This window comes from Daucus carota, chromosome 1 (genome assembly GCF_001625215.2).
Source record: "Daucus carota subsp. sativus chromosome 1, DH1 v3.0, whole genome shotgun sequence".
NCBI classification, from domain to species: domain Eukaryota; kingdom Viridiplantae; phylum Streptophyta; class Magnoliopsida; order Apiales; family Apiaceae; genus Daucus; species Daucus carota.
Window position 1 is genome coordinate 27577190 of NC_030381.2, and position 25009 is coordinate 27602198.

At 34.5% G+C, this 25009-nt stretch overlaps 3 protein-coding genes and 1 long non-coding RNA gene across 6 annotated transcripts; all 4 read left to right on the top strand.

Moving 5' to 3' along the window:
- Positions 1-384: 384 nt before the first annotated feature.
- On the top strand, positions 385-1252 carry LOC108200908 (uncharacterized). The gene is made up of 3 exons (XR_001802862.2): positions 385-516; positions 873-927; positions 1126-1252. It is a non-coding gene; the product is annotated as an uncharacterized LOC108200908 (long non-coding RNA).
- Positions 1253-1275: 23 nt separating this feature from the next.
- On the top strand, positions 1276-3576 carry LOC108204503 (L-type lectin-domain containing receptor kinase IX.1). Its single transcript, XM_017373977.2, has one exon. The coding sequence runs from the start codon at positions 1415-1417 to the stop codon at positions 3362-3364; it is 1950 nt and encodes a 649-aa protein (XP_017229466.1). The 5' UTR covers positions 1276-1414; the 3' UTR covers positions 3365-3576.
- A 755-nt stretch (positions 3577-4331) lies between these two features.
- LOC108204504 (uncharacterized) lies at positions 4332-5087 on the top strand. Its single transcript, XM_017373978.2, has one exon. The coding sequence runs from the start codon at positions 4332-4334 to the stop codon at positions 5085-5087; it is 756 nt and encodes a 251-aa protein (XP_017229467.1).
- A 2209-nt stretch (positions 5088-7296) lies between these two features.
- Positions 7297-24257, top strand: LOC108204502 (methylmalonate-semialdehyde dehydrogenase [acylating], mitochondrial). Of its 3 annotated transcripts, none has more exons than XM_017373975.2 (21): positions 7297-7428; positions 8114-8686; positions 9747-9847; positions 12796-12867; positions 12970-13131; positions 13238-13316; positions 13391-13542; positions 13805-13868; positions 17157-17236; positions 17519-17584; positions 18199-18249; positions 19072-19223; positions 20137-20227; positions 20464-20544; positions 22221-22298; positions 22405-22440; positions 22575-22618; positions 22715-22793; positions 23049-23139; positions 23256-23781; positions 23907-24257. In XM_017373975.2, the coding sequence occupies exons 2-20, from the start codon at positions 8140-8142 to the stop codon at positions 23747-23749; spliced, it is 2520 nt and encodes an 839-aa protein (XP_017229464.1). In that variant the 5' UTR covers positions 7297-7428; positions 8114-8139; the 3' UTR covers positions 23750-23781; positions 23907-24257. The 3 variants fall into 3 exon arrangements, with proteins under 3 accessions (XP_017229464.1, XP_063950657.1, XP_017229465.1); XM_064094587.1 differs by having other exon boundaries at positions 23265-23781; positions 23907-24047; XM_017373976.2 differs by lacking the exon at positions 18199-18249 and having other exon boundaries at positions 23907-24047.
- The last annotated feature ends 752 nt before the right edge of the window (positions 24258-25009 follow it).

The following is a 25009-nucleotide window of genomic DNA, read 5'->3' on the forward strand; positions in this document are numbered from 1 at the left end:
ATGAAATTTTTTAATAACCATCCATAACATAGTTCATTTTTCATTCCATTCCTTCCGGAATCATTCATCCCAACAAAACACTAACATCAATGTCTAATGATAAAAGCATATTTCATCCATGAGCTGCCCTCTGTTGGATCACAAGCTTCCGATGTGTGTGAAGGTCACCTAGGTTAAGAACCGCTAATTGTTTCCCATTTCAGGAGCTAAAACTTCATATTGCATGTAAAGGCAAGTAGGAAGTGGCATATAAACTGCACCAACAATCCATGGTGGCAGCCAAAGTTCTTTACTTTTACACATAGTAACCATTCGAAAATCGAAATGGTGTATTGCCTCACTTTAGTCACATAGTACTGGCTGAAAATGGCGTATAAGGTTTAATTTCATAGCTTTCCACATTTTTCTTGAAATATATCTCAGCACTTCCTATGGTGAATCTGCGAATCATATCAGTCTTGTATCTTCAACAATTACTCTTTATTCTTGCTCTCTTGTCTTTGAGGTTTGAAGAAGGTATGTCAGACCAGTTCTTTTGTGCTGATTTCGGAGGTGAAAACGGTGGTACTATTGCTGTTATGAACCTAGTATTTGTGAAAAGGATCTGGAAAGGAAATATTGTTATTATCAAGTATATGCACAAATCACATTGTTTAAGTCTTAATTTCTTTTGATAAAACATTGTTTAAGCTTCAAAATATTATTCATACACCGAAACAGATTCATGTAGCCATCTCTGTGTAATCTCTAAGATAGAATCACAAAATTTATAATAGATGATAAATTGGTAAATAAGGTCTCAGAATTTCTTAATTCCAAATGTTGATCATATGTATCTGGTTTTATATTATCTATTTCTTTAATTTTGTTAGTGATGCATGGATTCAAGCAAGAGGGGTATATTGTGCACGGCTGCTAGCAAGAGAGGTAAGGTTCTTTCCCCATCCATTTTTGCTATACTGCATATTCTTGGCCCTGCCTGCGCGTCTTATGTGCTTCTACCTATATTCTCCTGTCGATTCTAAGGTTTACCTTTATAAGATTATGTTAGTGGATTGAGATATCTCATCTTCCCTGGCAATTTTGTCATTAATTTATTTCAAATGGTCATTTTTTTATCATCAGATACCCGTCAAAGTCTGACTGGAACTTTCATCATTTCCTCTGTCCGGTTCTTGGATCGAATTATTATGACTACTATTATCAGTAAAGACACGAATAGAAGACTTGGTTCATCATGAAACTGCAGGCCACTGCATAAGACACCAAAATATGCAGGCCACTACGCATATTAAAGCATTTATCTTTGGTAGTTAGGACTTTTAGATATGGCATTAGGTTGATATATTTCTTGGTGGAAATTGCAAATATATGCTAAAATTCTTGTAAGAGTATTCATCCAGCTGAAATAATAATGCTGTTATGCAATTTTCAGTTCAAGATTCATTACTATACTTTCTTGATCATTTTTCACTACTCTATCATAATCTCATGTGGTGCTCAGCTTTCCTTTAACTACTCTACGTTTAGTCCAAACACGAAGGGGATAAACTATGATGGTAATGCCACAGCCTCTAATCCTGGAATCCAGTTAACCCTCAACCAGAATGACAGAGGTTTGAATCAGAGTTCTGGCCTTGCCACATATTTTGAGGCAATGCATCTGTGGGACAACAAATCCGGGAGCATCGCAGATTTCTCTTCCAATTTTTCATTCAAAATTGACTCACGAGGTCTCAGTAATTATTCGGATGGGATGACTTTTTTCCTTGCACCAGTTGGTTTCACCATGCCCAGGAAGCAGCAAGGTGCTGGCCTCGGCCTTGTATATGTTGACCAGAATTTCAACTCGTCACTTATTCAGTTTGTAGCAGTGGAGTTCGACACTCATGCAAATCTCGACTACCCTGTAGACCCTCCTTATGATCATGTAGGTATAGACATTAGCTCAATGACATCTGTAAAAACTATGAGATGGAGAAATCGTATTCCAGATGGATTTATGAATGAAGCTTGGATCAGTTATAGTTCTTCTGCCAAGAACTTGACTGTTTCCTTCACATCTTTCGTCGATAGTGAGCCTTCCATAGAGAGTCTTTGGTATGAAGTTGATCTGAGCAAGTGTTTACCTGAAAGAGTTGTTTTTGGCTTTTCAGCTGCAACAGGACGTCTTTATTCGGAAATACATACAATTCATTCTTGGAATTTTAGCTCAAACATACAGATCAATGAGGACAATACAACGCCTCCAGAAACGGCTCCTAAGGTAACTATAAGCTTAAGGCCAAAAAAGAAAAACAGCGAAAAAGTAGTAGTGGGGCTTGTTGCAGGTGCCTCAGCCTGCATATTGGTCTTAGCGGTGGCTTTTCTTTGGTTCAAGTCAAAAAAGAAGAAAAAAGCAGTTAACAATGAAGAAAAGGATGTTTCCATGGTTCCTTATGAATTTGAAAATGAGACTGGACCAAAGAAGTATTCATACGAGACGCTGTCTACATCGACAAAGAACTTTGCAGAAGCAGAAAAGATTGGACAAGGGGGTTTTGGAGGGGTTTATAAGGGTTTCTTGAGTCAACTAAACTCCTATGTTGCTGTGAAACGGATATCAAAGGGATCTAAACAGGGAATAAAGGAGTATGCATCTGAAGTAAAGATTATTAGTCGAGTAAGACACAGGAATCTAGTGCAGCTGATCGGTTGGTGTCATGAAGAAAAGGAACTTCTACTTGTTTACGAGTTTATGCCTAATGGTAGCTTAGATTCCCATCTTTTCAGGGACAACGTGTTCTTGACATGGATGATGAGGTATAATATTGCTCGTGGATTGGCATCAGCATTGCTCTATTTACATGAGGAATGGGAACAATGTGTTCTCCATAGGGATATCAAATCAAGTAATGTTATGTTGGACTCAGATTTCAATGCAAAGCTTGGAGATTTCGGCTTAGCCAGACTTGTAGATCATGGAAAGGAAATAGAAACAACGCTTATAGCAGGGACAATGGGCTACATGGCACCAGAGTACGTCATGACAGGCAGAGCCAGCAAGGAAACAGACGTTTACAGCTTCGGGATTGTTGCCTTAGAAATAGCTTCAGGGAGACATCCTATCAACTCTAAAGGTAAACAAGGCGAGGTTTTACTAGTTGAGTATATATGGCTGCTTTATGGGCAAGAAAAGATTCTTGAAGCTGCTGATCCAAAACTTTCTTCAGACTTCGATGACAAAGAATTGACACGCTTGTTGATTGTCGGGCTATGGTGTGCTCACCCTGATCACAAGCTCCGACCTTCAATAAGGCAAGCGATTCAAGTGCTGAATTTTGAAGTTCCACTTCCCCGACTTTCATCCACGATGCCAGCATAAAATTATTCAACTACGACAAGTACATATTCGGATTCTCATACAGGGTCCACAAGTGCTTTTAGCAATTAGAAATCACCAAGTCATACTTCAAGTTCCAATTATAATGCAAAAACTCTACAATGGAGCACTTTCAGTCTTGAACATCTGCAAGATCACCCTCCTCTGTAAAACAAATTATATTTGTTGAACTTGAAAATCACTTGGTTCTTTTAGTCGTTGCTGTGGTTTATGTTATTTGACTAATTTGCTTCTCTTTTCCCTTAGGTTTATAGCTCATTTTTTCGATTGTATTTGAACTTTTTGATCGTATTTGATTGAATGATTGTTACCTTTTCAATTAGTTTGCATGTTTCCATCATATCTTCATTTGAGAAAAAAAACAGGGTCAAGATTCCCCGTCTAACCTTCAAAAATCAATAGATGATTTGTTTGACGAATCATGATTTTTTCTTAAAAATTAGTAAAAAATTAATTTTAGGCCCCGGATAATCTCCAATATTTAACGGTCTACTCTTTCAGCCACGGCGATCTCATACTCCTGGTTCCTGCTGAAGCCAAGAACACACAGATTTAAGTTTTGACGAGGCAGATATATTAACTGGTCACAATATTGAAATGCTTAACAGCTTAAGTAGGTGGAAAGAATATTAACATGTAAAAATTTTAAAAAAAACAACTTGGGATTTATGTGAATATTGTAATTTTCTTGACTCTCATGACATAAACTATCAATTCATAGATCCTCCTTGTCTCCCAACAACTCTTTTTATATTAATGCATTTAAAAAAATAAAAATTGAATCTCTCTGTTGCAAGTCAAAAATGGTACTCCAATCTACCCATATGGCGTGCTGCTGATAAAACAGTAAAAACATGAACATATTTGCAATGATTCACAAACACATAATTTGTGAGTTTTTATAATTTTACTGTGCTTGAGCCTGAGGCAAGTTTTTTGCACAGTGATTATGGATCATGATTCATGGTTGAAGTTCTTGCACATAGACTTTGGAAGTGGAAATTTGTTATTGGGGCGTGTTAGCGATGTTTCTTGTTTTTTAGGCCTGTTCTTCTTGTTTAGTTTAGGGTTCAGGCGATTGGAATCCGATCATGGAGGCGTTTTGAGTGTGTTAAAGAGTGGATTTGATTTTAAGTCTATTTTTAATGAAAAATCCAATTCGAAGATTTTATCTTGCATTAGTAGAATATTGAGTTTCTTGAAAAGGCCAGAAGGACGAAAAACTGGGAGTGGTGATGATGATTCTAATTGCTGTGATGGCGATGAAGAACTTGATGTTATGGACTTGAGGAACTTGGTGAAGATTGAAAGGGACAGAGCAGATGCTGCGTGTATGGAGCTTGAAAAGGAGAGGTTGGCGGCTGCCTCAGCTGCTGAGGAGATGATGGCAATGATTTTACGCGTTCAGAATGAGAAGAGCTTGGTTGAAATGGAGGCTAAACAGTACCGGAGACTGGCCGAGGAGAAACAGCTCCATGATAAAGATGTTATTCAGTCCCTGAAGTGGATTGCGGTAAAATATAAGACAGAAAAGAATTGGTTGGAAGGTCAGGTAAGGTTAATGAAACAAAAGCTGAAGCTAGACTCGGAAGATGCTGAAGAGGATCAATTAGAAGGCATCGGTGAATCTCCATCTTTTCGCGGTGCTAGTTGTGGAGATGGTTTTGAAGATGGGCTCATTAGTTCCCTTGACAGTGGTTTGTGATCTTTGTGAGTATTCATTTTCACAATTCCACTGATATACTTTCCAAAATTCCATCAATAAGTACTTAAAAAATAAAGAAAAGATAGACACTTTTTACTTATTGAGCTAATAATATGAAAAGATAATGTATTGAGATGGATCATGCTCTGGGTATTGTTCAGACAATGGCTTTTGGCAATTTGTTTGCTTCTAATACTAGGTATATCTCTCAAACAGTTTGGTATACTGATATCTACCGAAACTCTTTCTGTTTGATTGTTGTTTAAAACGGAATTTGAATTTCTTGGGGTAATAAAGTTTCAGTTCTGTTATAGGATGTCTGATTACAGTTATGATTTTCTGCAGTACCTGGGCCGAATGCTGCTCAAGTATATCGATCCTAAAGATGATTATACATTTTCCAAATATTTTACATAATTCTATCCTTTTAATATTACAAGAGCAGCTGAAATGTCTTATCATTAAGGTCAAAATTAGAAAATTTGAATCAGAACAAATTTGGTGCTGCCTAAGCAACGGATTTCTGTTGGTTTAATCCTTCACCATGCTTGCATATCGCATGAAGTAGCCAATCCTGTACACAAATATGCATGTTAGCATAATCATGTAGTTGACTGGCACGTAAATTTGGCCTTCATAGTAGTCTGAGGTGTGTACTAATTTCACCTTCGGAGACCCCCTAAACTTTTGAGACTTGAGAATATGGGGAAAGCTCCTGATATAATTGCTTGGCCTCAAACCTCAAGTTTAGGGTGTGTTTGAAGGTGAAACTAGTACACCCCTCAGCAATAATGGCCAAATTTGCATACCATAAATCAATTACATGATTATGCTTTTATGCATTTGCCAGCCAAGCAATGATATTGATATCTGGAGCAGCAACAGCAACTACAAACATCGGCCAACATAAAAAGTCTGCAGAAACAAACTATTTGCCTTGTCATGTCATTAAGAGTAAGTCAAACATGTACAAGAAAAGCAGCAAAACATATTCAAACATGAGTACATGACGATGTTTTACAGGCTCTTAATACAACATGCATCGCTGATTTACTTCAGAAGAAATGGTGAGAATGGATGAAAGACACTTCACGGAGTTGTGTTGTGCATTGATTGGTGGTGAAAATGGATCCATCACAGCTGAGGCATAAACCGCATACCTGTAATGCGCAAAACAACTGTATTCAGTGACTGCCATTCTCATTATTTCTTCTAAAGTAATCAACAATGCAGATTGGCCGCAGTGCTCACAAAACCCGATTTCGATCATGGCTAAATATGTTGTAAACTCCCATGGAGCTGAAAAGAGTAAAGCACACGAAGATTACAGGGTTGATGTTATGAATAATGAGCAAGAACTGCATGCATTTATAGGTGTGGAAAAGCTAGTTTCCAGTTTACAGCTAGTTATCAGGGGTGGCAACTGGGATCTTAACTTAACAAACCAAATCAAACCAAATTTTGGATTTTAGTTTGAGGGTTGCTACATGCATAAAATTGGGTATAAAATTTTGCACAAAATGACATAGACAATTGAGGCGTGAATGCGTGATGTTTTAACTGGTGCTTTTTACATGAATATAGGATCATTTCCATCAAAACTTAACATATTACTCAATTTTATGCGGAAAACATTTTCCTCTTAGTTTGGACATAGACTACATATGACATTTTAGGTGCTCTTTTATTGGTGTGTTATTGTGTTTAGATAAGCAGGCTACCCAATTCAAATGACGCAAGAGTAGTTACGGATCGCTATCTTTTGTGTGCATAACCAATCCAAAAAATTGAGGAAGGTGACAATGTCAGTTAAGAACATGATTACTTTTAAAAAAAACACAACTAAAATTAATATTCGTCATGCTTTAAATCATTAATTATATATAGAAATTTATTTTCTTTTTTTTTCACTCATGAATTATCGTCCAATTTTGTAATTTTATATATTAGTATTGGTATAGAATCGAGATATTTATAATATAAAATTTATTTTATTCTGAAAAAATATTAATATAATTTTTATAAACCATCATAAATTTATTCTATTCTATAAATATGAATATTAAACTATTAATATAATTTTTATATGTGTACTAATTTCACCGAAGGTCAATTTAAAGTCAAAACGTGAGTCCCATTTTTTTTAACAAGGACTCTGCACACATTTATTATATGTTTATGTTTATTTCCTTTTTCTTTTAAGGTTTTTATTGGTTAAAAAATAGTGTCAGAAATTACATTACACTGCATAAACCATCGTTGCACTATTTTCCGGCAGAGGAAGCTGATCGGAGAATCCGTACAACCCCGCCGCCAGTTCGCCGGCCGTTAATTATTTCCGGTAACTAAGCTTGACACTCTCTGTAATCTTCGTTTTATATGACCTATATATATAGGCATTGCAATTCACTTTATTGTCGTTTAATCAGTAAGTTACCTAGTTAATTTAGTTTATAATTCACTGATTTTGAAATTCTCTTTGTATTTGATCATTTTATATAGTAATTAAATGTTATATGATGATTTGATGCTTTACTTGTGTTGCGGTGAGGCATTAGATAGCTGTGACTCTTTTTCGATTAAATTGTTGTAGTGACTGTTTATTTTTGGGTGTATGTGTGCTTATTAAAGATGTTCGTTTTGATATTATATTGTTTGCTAATGTATACATATTGCAAACGATGTGACACGAAACAAGTGTTAAGATACTCTTGATGGCTATCACATAACGCCTTGTAGAATACCATAGACAAATTACGCGAACTGATGAAGCTAAGATTGTGTTGTTGCATGTCACGTAAAACCTTTTAAATTTCTGTAGCGGAACAGTAGGGGCGGCATTTGGTTCTTTTAGGACATTAATTGATACCCTAAATACCGGTTTTATTGTAATCTTTATTTGTCTCATTTGGAAACCTAACTGTTCTTCAATATTGTTCAATTTGATGCGTGGAGGAAAGCAGTTGGTTTGCTAGTGTTTGGTATATTGTTGTCTGATGAGACGTGTATTTTTGTTTTATACCTAGGTAGGTTTTATGTTCCGTTACTGGTCATGGACAGTAATTGTTCTGAGTTATCTGAAATTGCACGGATGCTTCCTCCTGACCCTGGAACTTTCGTTGATCGCGAAGAGTTAATTCATTATGTCGGGAAAATTGGTGTGTCGCAAGGATACGTAGTTACAATTAAGCAATCTAAGAAGGACAAGGTTGTAATGCTTGGCTGCGACAGAGGTGGTGTTCATCGCAGTAGACGTAAACATGATGGCGAGACCTCTGGTGAATGCAGCCGCAATAGAAAATCTAGTTCTCGTCTTACGAACTGCCCTTTCGAACTAATGGGTAAAAAGGAGGATGGTGTATGGGTACTTACAATAAAAAATGGCTCACACAATCATGAAGCTCTAAAAGACATCACAGAGCATCCGTCTGCTAGTCGCTTTACGGAGAAGGAAGTTATGCAAATTAAAGAGATGACTGAGTCCGGCTTGAAACCACGTCAAATTCTGAAGAGACTGAGACAAAGCAATCCGAAGCTTTTATCTACACCGAAGCATGTGTACAATGTAAAAGCTAAGCTTCGGCAAGGAAATCTTACAGGTTTGGTATTTCCCTTCATCGATTTCCATCAACTTTTACCATTATTTTTTTCTTTTCTTAGTTCTTGAAAGAGTTGGCATCATAGATCACTTTCTGTTTTAATGTCTTGGATATGAGATTATGTGCGTACCATGCCCCCCCCCCTGCCTGTAAGTTTTTGTTCAGCAGCCAAAGTTAAAAAATTGACTCTTGATCTGTTGTAACGAAATTATTGTGCAATATACATAAGCATATGTGTGTGTATTAATCATCAATATCCGTCTGCCGGTCATGGAGTGAGATGCCAAGAACATGTGGTAAATAGTGAGTTTCACATTGTGGCTGTATATTTACGCACTTCTACAACTGCAACCAAATAGAAGGAAATTGGAATCCAGAATTTATTTGCTACTTCATATTGAGGCCTTGTTGCTTATACCTTACCTAATACTTGCACCCACATTAAATTTACATCTTATATTGTCATCAAACAAGAAACCCTGTTTTATTCAATCAAATTGAATAAACAAATACTTGCTAAAAATATGTGTTGCTTTCGTGCTAAAATAGAAAATATGGCCAAAATGAATGCTTAATTTACTGTATTTTGTTGATTGCCAACATTTTTTGGGATGAAGATATAAAATAACAAGGTAATCATAAACAGGACGGAGGGGGTATCTTTTATCAATACTCGGAATTAATGAAAACAGTAGTCCAAATAACATATATATACATATATATCATTTTTATCTGAAAAGGCTTTAATCTACTTTCTTGTAAACATCTTATTACTTGGGTTAACCTCTGTCTTTGTACTCCGCGGTTTTTAGAATGATGGTGACCATGCCCACAAGTTTGGTTTGTAATTTTTGTTTGGAAATGAAGAAGTAAGAAGCAATAATTTTTTGCCCCTTATATATAGTTTTACTTTGATAGTTGGTAATCTGCACGATAAAAGGGAATGCATATATATAATATGTAGAAACATGCATCTCATTTTCTGAACAAACTATTTCATGATTCAACTTTACCTTCTTTTTTATCATTTCTTTCATAATGTTTGTGTGTTTCTGTTCAGTAAAAACATTAAAAACGTTAAGTCATGAGAAGCCCACTGAGGGAAATTTGCAGTCTTCAACATCTAATGCTGAGCCATCTTGGAGAAGAAGCTACCCTTCGGTAAACCTTATTTACAACCTAACTCAAAACTTTTTACTATAATTCTAATGGGCTGGTATATAGCTCTGATGGATAAGAACATGATTCAAGTAGTTAAAGTTAGTTCTATGAGAGTAGCTCTTTAGGATTAGTTATTGTGTGTGAGTGTGTCAGTATCTCTCTGGCATGCTACACAGTAGTGTTTTATGTGGATTACGAATTTGGCACTTCCGAATTTCTGCTGTATTAGGTAGAATGATTGATTGGGTCTTGAGAATCATGATCATTGTCTTCAGAGTACTGAATGATGTTCTTACCTGACATATAAACTTTATCAAGGAGTCTTTGGCAAAAAAGAGACCAAAAAAGCTACTTATAGATTAATAATATATTTTGACACAACTTCCAAAGAAAGTTCAACCATAGGGTAATCATCTAGCAACCTTTTGTTTTATAATAAATTAATAATATAAGCAAAATTTTCTGTTTGGTCTTCTAAATGATTTCTTGTTGTCTTTGTCTGATTGATGTTCAATAAATTCTGAGAAAAGGATTTTTTGGGGGGGGGGGGGGGGGGGGCAACACCTTAGTAGTCGTGAAAATGTATCATAATTAATGTAGATTAGTTCAGAATTATTTTAATATTAAGAAAAGTTTCATGCCGCTGATATTATTGATATTACTCTTACTTTACTACTGTTATTATATATTACCGTACTCTTGTAGTTTAAAAATATGATTATTCAAATATTTTATCAGTAATATGATCTTTTTAAATATTCTTGCAGTAATTATGATATTTTTTAACTATTCATTATTGTTTTCCTTCACTTCAACAGTATTCTTATCTACCTCTCTCCATTCTTCTTTTTCTTCTGTTTTTTCCTGTTCTTTCTCCATCTACCTTTTCTCGTATTCTTCATATTATGCATAGATATGAATACATCTATAATTCTATACTATGTATTATTATAGCCAAAACATTAAAGTTTGGGGTGGGTGGGGGTGGGGGGGTGGGGAGCGAGGAGACACCTTAGTAGTCGTGGAAATGTGAATTAGTCTAGATATCTATCCATAAGTTAAAGATGGATAACGTCATTTGTCCAGATAAATGAAATATCATAATAAATGTAGATTAGTCGAGAATTATTTTAATATTAAGAAAATTTTCATGCCGTTGATATTATTGATATTACTGTTACTTTACTACTGTTATACTGTTATTATATATTACCGTGCTCTTGTAGTTTAAAAATATGATTATTCAAATATTTTATCAGTAATATGATCTTTCTAAATATTCTCGCAGTAATTATGATATTTTTAACTATTCATTATTGTTTTCCTTCACCTCAACAGTATTCTTATCTACTTCTCTCCATTCTTTTTTTTCTTCTATTTTTTCCTGTTCTTTCTCCATCTACCTTTTCTCGTATTTTTCATATTATGCGTAGATATAAATACATCTATACTATATATTATTATAGCTAAAACATTAAAGTTTGGTTGGTAATTTGGTATGATGAGTATTAACTGTTAGATCTATTTAACGAAAATAGATCATAATCATTAGATGTAATACTTAGTACTCCCTCTGTTTCTTTATTCTTTTCTCGTTTGATATGTCAGGGTTGTTCATAACATGAGACAAATTACTAATTTACGTCTAATCTGTGACACTAAATATGGTCGTGAGTGATCTTGTTGGATTCATATTCACAAGTACCTTAATACGGTGAAGTTTTTATATTTAATACTAATACGAAATTAAAGATATTAACGGTCAAAAGTGTGTGTTGGCAAATGTGATAAAGACAAAAAGGGAAAGTAATAAGAGACGGAGGAGTAATATTTTATATTTTAATATCAGAAATACTATCAAAGAGTTAAGCTTCAATAAAACTAAAAATTTATATTATTAGTTTTAAAGATACAAACTAACTATATGTTCTATTTTATATTAATTTATATTTTTATTTTAATAAAGTTATATATAACTATAATATAATTACATATAGATAAGAAAATAATAGATATTAATGAAGACTCGTGCACTGCACGGGTTATAAGCATGTCTGCGTGTGAGATTATATAAACACACAATAATTTATACAGCGATAATTTTTGGTTCCGTGCCACCAGCTATTCAGTTTCGGATAATAAGTTTCAGTAAGCCTCTGTTTTGATCCTTATCGATTTGGTGATTAAATATTTCTCGCAAAGATATGGCTGCGAGAGATTTCTTGGTAAGAAGATGTCTCCGATTTGATTTCTTTGGGTTGATTATTGTAAATTTGATGTTAAGTTTAGTGAATTGTTTGGTTGATTGAAAGATACTGACTTATATTTTCTTGAAACAAAAAAGCCCAATTTTTTGTTTACTAAGTTGCAAATGATTGATTATGATTTGAATTAGTTGATTCTTAGGGTGCTGCAACTAATGTTACCTTCTATGCGATTATATGTATCTTCAATTAGATTAAGATTTGAAGTTGCGTTTATGATCGACTTTGCTTTATTGTAGTTGCAAAAAACAATAAATTATTCCCAAATATATTTTATGTGCAACCCAATTAAGCATATATTAACCTGTTTTTGATACTACTAGATTTTGGTTTATTTTCTTGAAATTGCAGTGCAAAATGAACTTTAGTTGATTTTGGTTCAGTTACTCAAAAATTGGTAGCTTTGCTGGTTATGCAATTTAATGTGACTTCAACTATATTTAAAATTGAAGTTGCATTTGTGGTTGATTTTTGATTGCAAACATAGTTGCAAAGTAGCAAATTTTTGCTAACGAGTTTGATAATTTTGTATTTTTGTAATTCTTCTAAAAAAATTCATATTTTTGCTAAAAGATGTTTAACTCTTAACTCTATGTATTTCCGAAAACCCTCCTATTTCTGAAAATCGTACTGGTTGTCTGTTGTAAGTGTGTTCTAATTAAAATTTGTTGGTCCATTTTTCAGAGGGTTCCAAATTTTATTGGAGGTAAATTTGTTGAATCACAATCATTGACATCCATTGATGTCATAAATCCTGTAAGTTTTTAGAACATCTGTAGAGCTTATGTTTCAAGTTCTCTATTTTAAGTTATAAGTTTTGTCAATAACTTGAAGAAGTCTTTTATTAATCATAACTAGGCGACACAAGAAGTTGTTTTTCAAGTTCCTGTCACTACCAATGAAGAATTCAAGGCTGCAGTTTTTGCATCAAAACGTGCCTTTCTGTCATGGAGAGATACGCCACTTTTAGCTCGTCAACGTGTTATGTTCAGATTTCGAGAACTTATTCAAAGAAACATTGTAAGTTCACTTGGACCTAATCATCTTCCTGTTCTCCAAATTGATATAATCACTTGTTATGTTCGAAGTAAATTTATCAATACAACTTGCTGCATCTCTGGCGTAGGAAAAAATTGCTCTGAGTATTACGACTGAGCAGGGAAAGACATTGAAAGATGCACGTCATGATGTAGTCTGTGGGCTTGGTTAGTACTTGTTTGTACTTCATTTTATATAAACATATAGATCATGCTCAAGTTTTTAACTTAATTATTGACAGAAGCGGTAGAAGATGCCTGTGCAACAAGTCTGCCAATGGGGAAATATCTTCCGAACGTTCTGGATGGAACTGATACTTACATCATAAGGGAACCTCTTGGTGTATGTGCTGGGATTTGTCCTTTAAACTTTCCAGCATTGGTTCCACTCTGGGTATGCCTGTTATTGTATTTTATAATCTCTTTTGTTCTTCCCCTCCACGCTCTCTGTACTTACATGGGGCAGTATTGGTTTCTTCTTGTACATAAAAGAGGAAATCACTATTCAGTTTTCACAAACTTGCAAATCTTTTCCACATTTTTTACATGTGATCATTGCTTGTTATCTGTTGAACTGTTATTAGCGACATTGTTCTTTTGGTTCCTGAGAGACTTCAGTGCCCTCTCTGAAATTTGGAACCCTGATTCACATACAGATGTTCCCAATCGCTGTGACATGTGGCAATACGTTTATACTGAAGCCATCAGAGAGAGATACAGGTGAATTTGTTTCATTTAATTTATGTGAAACTCGTCTTTAGTGAAACTTTTAGAGTCCTGTAGTCTTTATAAGGGTTATGTTTTGTATGGCATGCTCCTTAATTTTTATATTTCGTCCTATATTTTCTACTTTTTTGGGACTAGGGCTGTCAAACGGATAATTAGGATACGGATACAGCTATATCCGAATCCGAATCCGGAAGTCCGAAACCGTATCCGGATCCGGAAATATCCGAGAAATGAATATTCGTATTCGAATTCGTCGGATATTATCCGGATATGGATAATATCCGGATCCGAAATCGTTTATCAAAAAATGAATTTTTTTATAAAAGTTTTAAATACTAGAAAAAATAAGCAAAAAATATGATAAAAAAGAAACAGTTTTTTACACCAGGAGCAGCACAAAGATCTAGCAAATGATCTAGAAAATCAGATCTCATGCAAGCCATTTCATCAGCAAGTCGGCATTAACAAAAAATTAAAAAAAACAAACTACAACATCTGCAACTAATCAACTATCTTGAAACTAGCTTGCGGCTACTTCAAGTTTATAACCCAGAGAAGTCATCCTGCGGTGATCTTGACAGAAGCCCTAATAGGTAATCCCTTAAGAATTAAAGTGTAGATATGCAAATCAAGTCTCGTAGATCTGCAAATTAAAGCCTCGTATAATTATATTTCATATTCATCTTAAGTAGTCGAATAAAGGAATTGGATTAGGGTTGTGAATCAAACCTTTTTTTAAAGAAAGAGTATGGAAGATGATTCAGAGAAGATTGTGGGAGGCGGCGTGAGGGAAAAATGAAGAGGCGGGGGACTGTGGGAGACTTTGCGAGTGAGTCAATAGGGATTTAGATTTTAGGGTGAACTGGTGAGTCATGAGTGGTGTTAAACTGTTAATAAATCAAGTAGTCAAATATGAATATATGATCCAAAATACAAAAGTATAAATGATACTCGAATGTTATATTAAACATTTAAATAAATAAGTTTAAATTTTTTTATAAAGGGAAAATAGATTTTTTTGCCACCCAACTTATTATTTGTTTAGAAACCTACCACTGAACGATAATTTTTTTCTTTTTTGTCACTAATGTTAGGTTCGGACTTTTTTTTGTCACTAACGTTAGGTTCGGATTTGATTATTAACACTATGTTATATTTTAGCATTATTAAAATATAGTGTTAGTCTGCAATATAATGGCGATCTGATATGTGTCTATATCTTTATATGTAGTGTCCTAGGTAGTTTACCTTGGAGGACGAGAGTTGGACACGCATATTGAGACTCCAAAAAATTTCAATAATTATTTTATTTTATTTTTTCTGAATAAGATTTAATGTTGGGTTTTTTTTCCTTAAAAAAACGTTGGGTTTTTTTTTGTCACTAACGTTATGTTTTGATTTGATTATTAACAATATGTTATTTTTTTAGCATTATAAAAATATAGTGGTAGTCTGCAATATTATGGTGATATGATATGAGTCTATAACATTATATACAATAATTTATATGTCCCCTGGCTAGTTTAACTTGAAGTACGAGAGTTTAACAGGTATTTTAAGAACCTAAAAAATTTAGTTTTATAAATTATTTTAAGACTCCACAAAAATATAGTATCACTTGACTTTATAGTTCTTTACCACTACTTGTCACGGATTTTAAGGTTACCACTTTCTATAAATATAGTTCCATAAGTTAATTTTGAGATTTTTTTTCTGAGTAAAAAAATCCATACTCTCGTCCTCCAAGATAAATTACCTAGGACACATATGGAGTACTACATATAAGGATATAGACACAGATCACCATTATATTGCAGAGTACCGAAAAATAGATTTCCGAAAAATATCGTTTAGATGGTCGGAAAATTTAAATAAAAGTCTGATTTTAATTAAATATAATAAAATTTTCCAAAATGCCCCTGCAAAAGTTAACGGTAACGGCAAAAGATAACGGAAAGGGTGCAAAGTGTCTACGGGTTAAAAGTAAGGGGCTGCATAGTATTTATTCCAAAACTATTAAGTGCAATGTGCAACATGCTGAAATCAAAAGGGTGCCAAATGTAATTAACTCTAAAAAGAATAACATAGTGTTAATAATCAAATCTGAACCTAACGTTAGTGACAAAAAAAAAAATCCGAACCTAACATTAGTGGCAAAAATGAAAAAAAATATAGTTCAATGGTAGGTTTCTAAACAAATAATAAGTTAGGTGGCAAAAAAATTTATTTTCCCTTTTATAAAAATATGTTAAATATATAATAAATATATTAATTAATTTCGGATTCGGATATTTTCGGATGCGGATGTGCCTAGATCCGTATCCATATCCTAAACATTCAAATTCAGATACGGATAATATCCGGTTCACTTCGGAACCGGATACGGATAATATCCGTTTTTTTCCGAATACGAATACAAATATTTCGGACGGATATCGAATTTTTCGGATTTTTTTGACAGCCCTATTTGGGACTAAGATGTAGTCTTTGTGTCCAAGTAGTCATTCTGAGATTACATCAACTTGGTGCTGGCTAGGTTCTAAATAATAAAATATAATTACTTTCTGAAATGAGGAATCACTGCATCATGTTAACAATTAGGCTTTATGTTGGCCATGAAGCAAGGTATAGCTTCAGCTTTAGAATTAAAAGAGCCAGAGAGTGGAAAGATGTCACAATAGACTGAGATGTGCAGTCGTAACTAGAAACCAACTGGTCTTGTGTTCTCTGCTACTTGGATAATAAGGAATATGTGAAGCTCGCTCTTTTTTGTACTAAATTAAATAAACCAGAGGTTGATGGTCACATAATTAGTAGTATTTATTTCTATTGCAGGCAAGCATATTGAAGGTGTTTATATTTCTTTCAATATACTGTTATAATAAATTGTGACTTAAGCTGCCTAAGTGTTGCTTTCCCCAGTGATATAGATACACTCAGCACTTTTGTAGACTTTAATCAGCTTGGTTTGCCATTGATCTCCACAGAAACACTGGTAGTGCAAACTTCTGGATTACATAAACACTTAATATGATGGATATTCTGATACTTCTGAGTTCTGACAGATAATGTTTCTGTGGGTGTGTTTTAAAATTATTTCTCTTTTACCAAGTCGTAAAGTGGTATGTTTCTGAGCAGATACTTGCTTCACGTTTGATGGTTGTATGGTAAACAATGTGTGTGTGTGTGGTTGTGTTATGCTGGTACATACGTAGTTCTACATGGGCTTTACATTTACCTTAATTTTACTAATTAGTAATGTTGCATTCTGTTGGTTAGCTGCTTGCTTGACGTTGGCTGAGTTAGCAATGGAAGCGGGGTTGCCTAATGGTGTCTTAAATGTTATTCATGGGGCTAATGTGAGCTTTACTTTCCTCTTCTTTTTTGAACAGCATGTGAACTTTACTCTGTTGTTGACTTTAAAGTTTGTTGTACCATAATCTTTCTCATGTGCATGAAGATGCACGAACTGTCATATGGTCATTATATGTATGTTATTGATCTTTGTTTATTAACAGGCTCTAAACTTATTAAAGAATTGGCAGTGTTCTGCTTTAAAAACCAGCTTACACAATGCATACATGGTTTTGCATAGATATTTTACACTTATATCTTATCTACCATGTTCTTCTTTTCACCAGGATATCATTAATGCCATATTGGATAATGACGAAATAAAAGCTGTATCTTTCGTTGGTCCAGATACAGTAAGTTTTTCTGTTTAAGCCTAGATAGACGTGATCACAATTTCCCAAATTATCTGCCTATATGTGCGTGTGCATGTGAATTAGTGCTTTTGTTGCAAGGGGTTGTTTTACCCTATTTCGAACTAAATTAGTAACCTTGGTCAATAATAGCAGATTTCTCTCTAGGCATAATTGTATTTCATGGTTTATTATTATAATACGCCCGTGTATTAAAATCAAGCTTGATCTACAAATGTTTTATTCTGCTGCTTGTGGGCGGTCTTCATATTATATGATTTTCAGCTCAGTTAATATATATTTTTTGAAGTCTTTCTGCTGCTTCTCTACTTTGAGATCCTTTGCTGCAACTATATTAATGTTTTTCACTGGAAATTTGAAAGAGACATGACTGATAATCTCGATAACTCACCCAATTATCAAACATGAATGTCTCTGATGCTATATTAAGTAGCCAACTCTCTCAGAACCTTGTTGAATCATATTATATTCAACAAGACTGCACACATATTATTTTTGTATCAATTTGTGCTCTTTCCAATATCTTAATTTGGTTTTCATACTAATACTAGTTTCTTCTACTGAAATTTGTAACATTGTGTGTCTTTGGTATCAAGGCTGGTATGTACGTAAATGCAAGAGCATTAGCTAATGGGAAACGTGTTCAGGTAAGTGTCCTTCATCTCGGTCTTGCAGCAATGTGACTGATAAGGGTGTTAATAAATTGTAGTAATTTCTTAGTATAGTAAAGGGCGAGAGGTGGGAGGTGAGGGTAAGGGGTTACAAGCGAGTGGTAGGTGTTTGGGGCAGATTATAAACTCTCGATTCCTAAAAATGTAAGTTGCTTGCCTTAAAGGGGGTAGTTTATCCTAGGTATTTGAAAACAAACAAGTGTGTTTTGGTTTGATAAATTAATTTTTAAACACAACTAATACTATCTTTTCCACTGTGAATACTCTCACTTTGAAAATATTTTGTAATATGAATATGCTTTTAATTTCACATCTGCGACTGCTACTCTAGATATAATTATTATTATTATAGAAAAATATAATTCTAAAAACACAACAATAACATAATATTGTAAAATATATGAATCATGTTATGTATATTAGAAAATGGAAGATAAGATGGGCTTTTATGTTCATATGTCTATGATAAAAATGAATTACTACCAGTAAAAATACAAAGTACAAAAATGAGTACTGCGTATGTTCAGTTGTATTTTGAGTAAGTTCACACTGCAACTTATACACCGTTGTGAAAATCTCCCATTAAATATGTTCTTGTAAAATTATATCAATATATTGCACGAGTCTGACCTTCATACATGTATCCATGCACATAGATTAGAGATTTAAATAAATATATGAGAAGATATAATATACTTCTAAGTTTATTTATCAAATTGTATAATAAACAATATTTGGGCCTTTGTCACGGGCCGTTTTCCATTAAAGATAATGACTGGACCTGGAAACTTTTATTAGACAAATGCTGGAGCCAGAAATCATGCAGTTGTGATGCCTGATGCTAGCATGGATGCTACTCTCGATGCTCTAGTTGGTTCTGGTTTTAGTGCAGCCGGACAGAGGTGCACGGCTATCAACATAATTATTTTCGTTGGAGGTTCAAAGTCATGGTAGTCTGCATCACTTCTCTTTTTGCTGTATCAAATTTCATACTGCATTATACAACGCATAGTCGATAATAATAAACCAGAAGATAAAAAAACTTGAGGCTTTTAGTTGCATTCTTAAAGAACAAATACCATCTGAAAAGATATGCAAAAAGCATAATTTGTACATTGTTGAGTTCAAGGGGATAAATTTCAGTACTAGGCTCAAATATACCCCAATATATCTCGACCTTAGATGGAGAGTTTGGAAGGGACTGGATTGTGGCTAAATAAGGCTGCTGGTAAAAGTGTAAGAAGACCAAGTTCCTCTTCCCTGTGGGAATGTGGTGTTTATGTGAATTCTTTTTTGTGGAGATTTTTTTACCAGACGACTTGACTAGCGAACTCCTTTACGTTGTTTTACCCTATTTCTCTACATGCTTTTATTGCCCAAACATATGTTTTTCTTTACTATTCAGATTATCTTTTTCCTTTTAATACCATTTTCAGCTGCTTAAAAATTTCATGAATTTTTCGAACTCATCCATAAAATTCCAAATATATTTTTCAAAGGCAAGGTCTTCATGGAAACAGCTTCTCTACTCCTAGGGCCTAGGAATGGAGTTAAGGTTTACGTACATCTCAGCCTCCGCAATTCCCATCCGATGGGATGACCTGAACATGCTTATGTATATGTGTATAGTGGATACATCATTGCTGATGCATACTGTATATGTGTCTTTAATACTGGTTTCGCATATTTTGAATATAGCGGACGACATGTCTGCAATCCTCGACCTTTTTTTTTCAGCTTTATCACTTGTTTTTTCCCCCTCCATACATTAAAATTTTGGTTTTGAAATAAAGATGTTCCTGAAAACATTTTACTTAATGGTTATCTGCATGAGCATAACATGGTACTCCATTCATTTTCCAGGGAGGATAAGCTAGTAAGTCGCGCCAAGGCACTCAAAGTAAGTGCAGGAATTGAACCCGACGTCGACATTGGTCCTGTAATTAGCAAGCAGGTCAGTGCTAGTTTAGTTCTTATACCTAAATTTTGTGCTAAAAATGTTAGCCGGTGAACTTTAAGAATATATGGATTTAAGACAACTGTAAGGTCTTTGTTAAAATTGTAAAGCCATATTCTTTGTATGAATTTGACATTTTGTTAATAGTCATCAAGTTTTCTGTCCTACGAGTAGTTGTAATGACTTGAATGCTTTTGGTGCTTGTCTATGTATCCAAATCATGTGGTGTGCAGGCCAAGGAAAACATTTGCAAATTAGTTCAATCAGGTGTTGACAGTGGTGCCAGACTAATTCTTGATGGGAGGCAGATTACGGTACACTGTTCTCCATGCTCTACCAGTTCTGTTTTTTTTGTAATTGGCAGGTTATGTTGATGTGCTCGTTAGTCAATACATCTATCTCAGATCTACTCTTACCTATGAGGGTATCTACTCAGGCATGTATTTCATGAGTAAACATTTTTGAGTTAATGATATTCAAACTTAGGTGAAGCTAACAGGTATAAAAAACAATTCTCCTGCAAACTAGCACTAGACCAGCGGACATTAGAAACCCCGTAGAGGAAGGTTCAAGCAATAAATGATTAAATGATGGGTTGACCTATATGCCTGCTGCAAACTGCAAAATGAAAACTCGGGATAGAGAATTTACAAATGTTAAATCAAAGAACACTTGTAGAGAACTTGAAATTAAGTGAAGCCAGAGATCCTAGCTCGTGGTAACAGAGAAATGACCATTGCACTGATTAGAAATATATATGAATGATCATGATTCTTTGCATCAAGAAAGAAAATTGACATGGTGAAGTTTTTAACTCCTAAAATGGATATGAATTAACATTATATCAAGGGAACTATCCAGGTTACGTTGAAAGAAGATGGGTGACTTGACAGATTGGCATAATAAATTGGAGAAAGTTCTAATAAAAACTTTTTAGTTTTTTGTTAAAAACTTTTTTGTTTTTTCCTGAAAAGACAAGAAAGGGGGTGGGGGAATAGAGTTCCAAGGCACCAGATTGGCATAGAGTAGACAATGTTAGGTTTGAGCAGTGTTGGGAAAAGCGCGCCCTTAGCGCCTCATATATGTCGAGGCGAAGCAACTTCAATCAAGCGCACGCTTTTAGCCTTGAAGCACAAAGCGCGCTTAAGCACGAAGCGGTAGAAAAGCGCTCTTTAGCGAAGTTAAGCGTATAGTAAGATATTTAATGTTATTGGGCCACTTTAAGGCCCAAAAGTACAAACCCATAACAAAAGAAGAATTTTGGGTCACTTTTAAGGCCCAAAAGTACCAACCCATAACAAAAAAAAAATATTTTAGGCCCAAATAAAAAGGCTATATCAGGCTCTCATCTTTCAACGACTTTAAAAGGGGAAAACCCTAGTCGTTCTCTCCTCTCATCTTCTGAAGAGCGCCGTTCAACACATGAAACATAAATTTTGAATTTTAATATTTAATTTTAGGATTGTTTTTCCCTCTAAAAATATTATTTAATATATTATAAAGGATAAATTAAGTTATTTTTGGCTTAAAGTGCGATTTAATATATTTTGAAGTATAAATTATGTTATAGACCTATATACATATATCTTAAATAATAAATAAATAAATTTGTAAAACATGCGCTTAGCTTCAAAGAAGCGCGTGCCTTGCTCTTGCGCTTTGCGCCTAGGCTCCAGAGAGTTTTGCAACTCGGTGCGCTTAATGCTTTTGATAACACTGGGTTTGAGTTCTGTAAAGTTCATGCATTATAATCTTATTGGACAAATAAAAGCAAAGGATGAATGTATTGAGTGCACGTCACGTTGCGGTAATCCCGACACCATTTAAAGTCAACCATACACAACTCACATGCAGAATTTTTATTATTGATACTGGATTTTCTATTGATTGATGTCAGTTTTTATTTAGTTTCATGTCTACATGTTTCACTTCTGCTGTGATCAGAAAATACCCCAACTTTGTCTACTTGCTAATTGTTGATGGCCAATAGGTTCCAAATTACGAACTAGGAAATTTCATCGGTCCAACCATCTTATGTGATGTCACCAACAGTATGGGCTGTTACAAGGTATCATATTTGCACCTTCTCATGGTCTGGGTCTGTATCTTGGATTTCGTGACATACTAATCGGTGAAACATATATCCTAACAGCAAAGTTTGTTCCCCTGTGCAGGAGGAATTTATCGGTCCAGTTCTTCTTTGCATGCAGGTTGATATGTTACTGCTATTTCCGTAATATGTCAAATCAATATCTTAGGCAATCAATTTCCTACTTCGATTCTGTTACAAACATGCTTGATAATTTCTTCAAATTTTGTTGACACATATCTTTTTTATGCTCAGGCTGACAGCTTAGACGAGGCCATCAGCATTGTTAACAGAAATAAGTACTTTCTTAAATTAATTGTTATTGTTTAAATCTAGATTATAATGCTGTATTGATTCGAACTCATAGATAACTCATACATTGCTGCTCTTGGCAGATATGGCATAGGAGCTTCCATCTTTACAACATCCGGCATTGCTGCAAGGAAATTTCAGGATGAGGTAGAAGCTGGGCAGGTACGGGCGAATTTAGATTTGTCAACTTGATTTGCATGTTCTTACTGAGGAAGAAAAAGATCTTGCTGTTTCTTCAGACTTGAGTATAGTAGTACACCTGTTCAATTTGTACTGTATAAAATTTTTTTAGGATGTTGCAATATGCAAGCTGCAGAAAATTTGTGGATCCCAGACCAAAGCGTACATCAGTTGCAATTTTTTTTATTTACAGTATTTCTTAGGATGGAGCTTTACTGTAAGTTGCACTTGATTTAGGTTGGTATCAATGTTCCTGTTCCAGCTCCGCTCCAATTTTTCTCATTAACCGGCTCGAAGGCATCTATTTCTGCAGATCTTAATTTCTATGGTAGGTTTGAGTACTAATATGTTTCTTCCTTGTGCTTTATCTTAAACAAATTTCTCAAACCAGATGTCATACTTTCCACTGTATCAACTAGAGAGTTGACATTTACGTAATGTTAGGCAAATCAGGAGTCCATTTTTACACCCAGATTAAGACAGTGACTCAGCAATGGAGCAATTTGGACTATAGTGATGCAACATCTTCCATACCGCCATTAAGCAACGTCCCCGGTAGTAGTGATATTGCTGACATTTATTCCCAAGGATTGCAATCAAATGATTATCAGGGCATAGATGAAATGCAGTCAAACGATTATGAAAACATGGATGGAATCCAATTAAATGATCTTCAGTGCAGAGATGGAATGCAATCAAATGACCTTGGTAGTATGGATAGAGTTTCCCTGGATTTGCAAAGAAATGTTTTTCGTAGTAATGATGCAGATGCTCCGACGTTGCAACCAAATTATCCTCAGAGTAGCAACAGAGTGTCAATGCCATTGCAATATGAAGATTTCCAGAGTAGAAGTGGAGTATCCCTGACATTGCATTCAAATGATTTTTCAAGTACTGATGAGGAAGGGCAGCCAATGTCAAAGTCCCATGCGATATAGTAAAACGGGTAGCCTCAGTTCATGCGGAACTGGTGAGCTTAAAATATTTAACCCGACTTTGTTTTTTGATAAAGCTTTCCCAGATCAGAGTTTTCGCCCTATTTTGCTCTATTGCTCATCCTGATGGTAGAAGTTAAGATTTCTTTGTACCTTTCAGGAGAAGCGGCAATGAAGGTTACTGGCCATCAACGGTGTAAGGTGGTCTTCATATGCAGGACTTCTCCGAAGTAGCCTTGGTATGGAATTGAGGCTTGGTTATCTTAGTTGAGAAGACGCGACATTAAACTTAGTGATCAAATACTAAATTCCAAATTAGCACCAAAAAAAACCAGGAGTTTAGAACATAGTTCCGTGTTTCTTTTACCCTAACCTACAGTTTCTTTTTACAGTTTCTCTCCAAGCTAAAAGAGAGGGGGATTCAAAGTTTTTTTTTTTTTTTTTAGGAAAACAAAAACGACCTGAATACTGGGATTTTATGATATGGTAGTTCTGTAAGTTTTATAATGCACCCTTTGAATCGTTATTCTCCCCCGTTCCAGATGGAACTTGTATAAATTAAGTTCCGGGTATAACGGAGAAAAGGCGTTTAATGTCTCTATTTTAATACATACCGCTCCAATGTTACAATACAAAAAATAAGGTCTCTACTGTCATTTCAAAACACAACTTAAAGTTGTGTTTTCATTTTTAATCAAAACGTAACATGAAGATAAGTTTTCCTCTAAAACAAAACTTTATGTTGCGTTTACGAGAAAAGATAAATTTTCTTTTTAGGTTTTCCTCTAAAACACAGTTTTAAGTTGCGTTTACAAAAAATTTGAAAAAAAAAATTAAATTCTGTTAAGCAAAAGATAGTATGAAGTTGTGTTTTAGCATCTTAAAACACATATACGACTTGAACTTGTGCTTTGACATCTCAAAACATAATTTAAAATTATAAACTCAAGACGAAGTTGTAGTTTTGTAAATGTGAGACGAATAAATGTATTAATTTTTCATTCATTTATTAAAAGTCACAAAATTTATCCGCTAAGCCTTATTTGGCCCGGTTCATGGCCATTATGAGGAAATCCTTTACGAAATTTGTGAAAAATGTCGACTAATACGTAGGCACGGACACCATTGAAAAGCTCGTGAATATTTTTGGTTTCCAATTACATTTTCGAGTAGTGTTCGATCAATTACGTAGACTTGAACCTTGTTCCTACATGACCTGATTAATTTGGGTCAGGCACTAACCGTCTATTTTCATTGTTAATT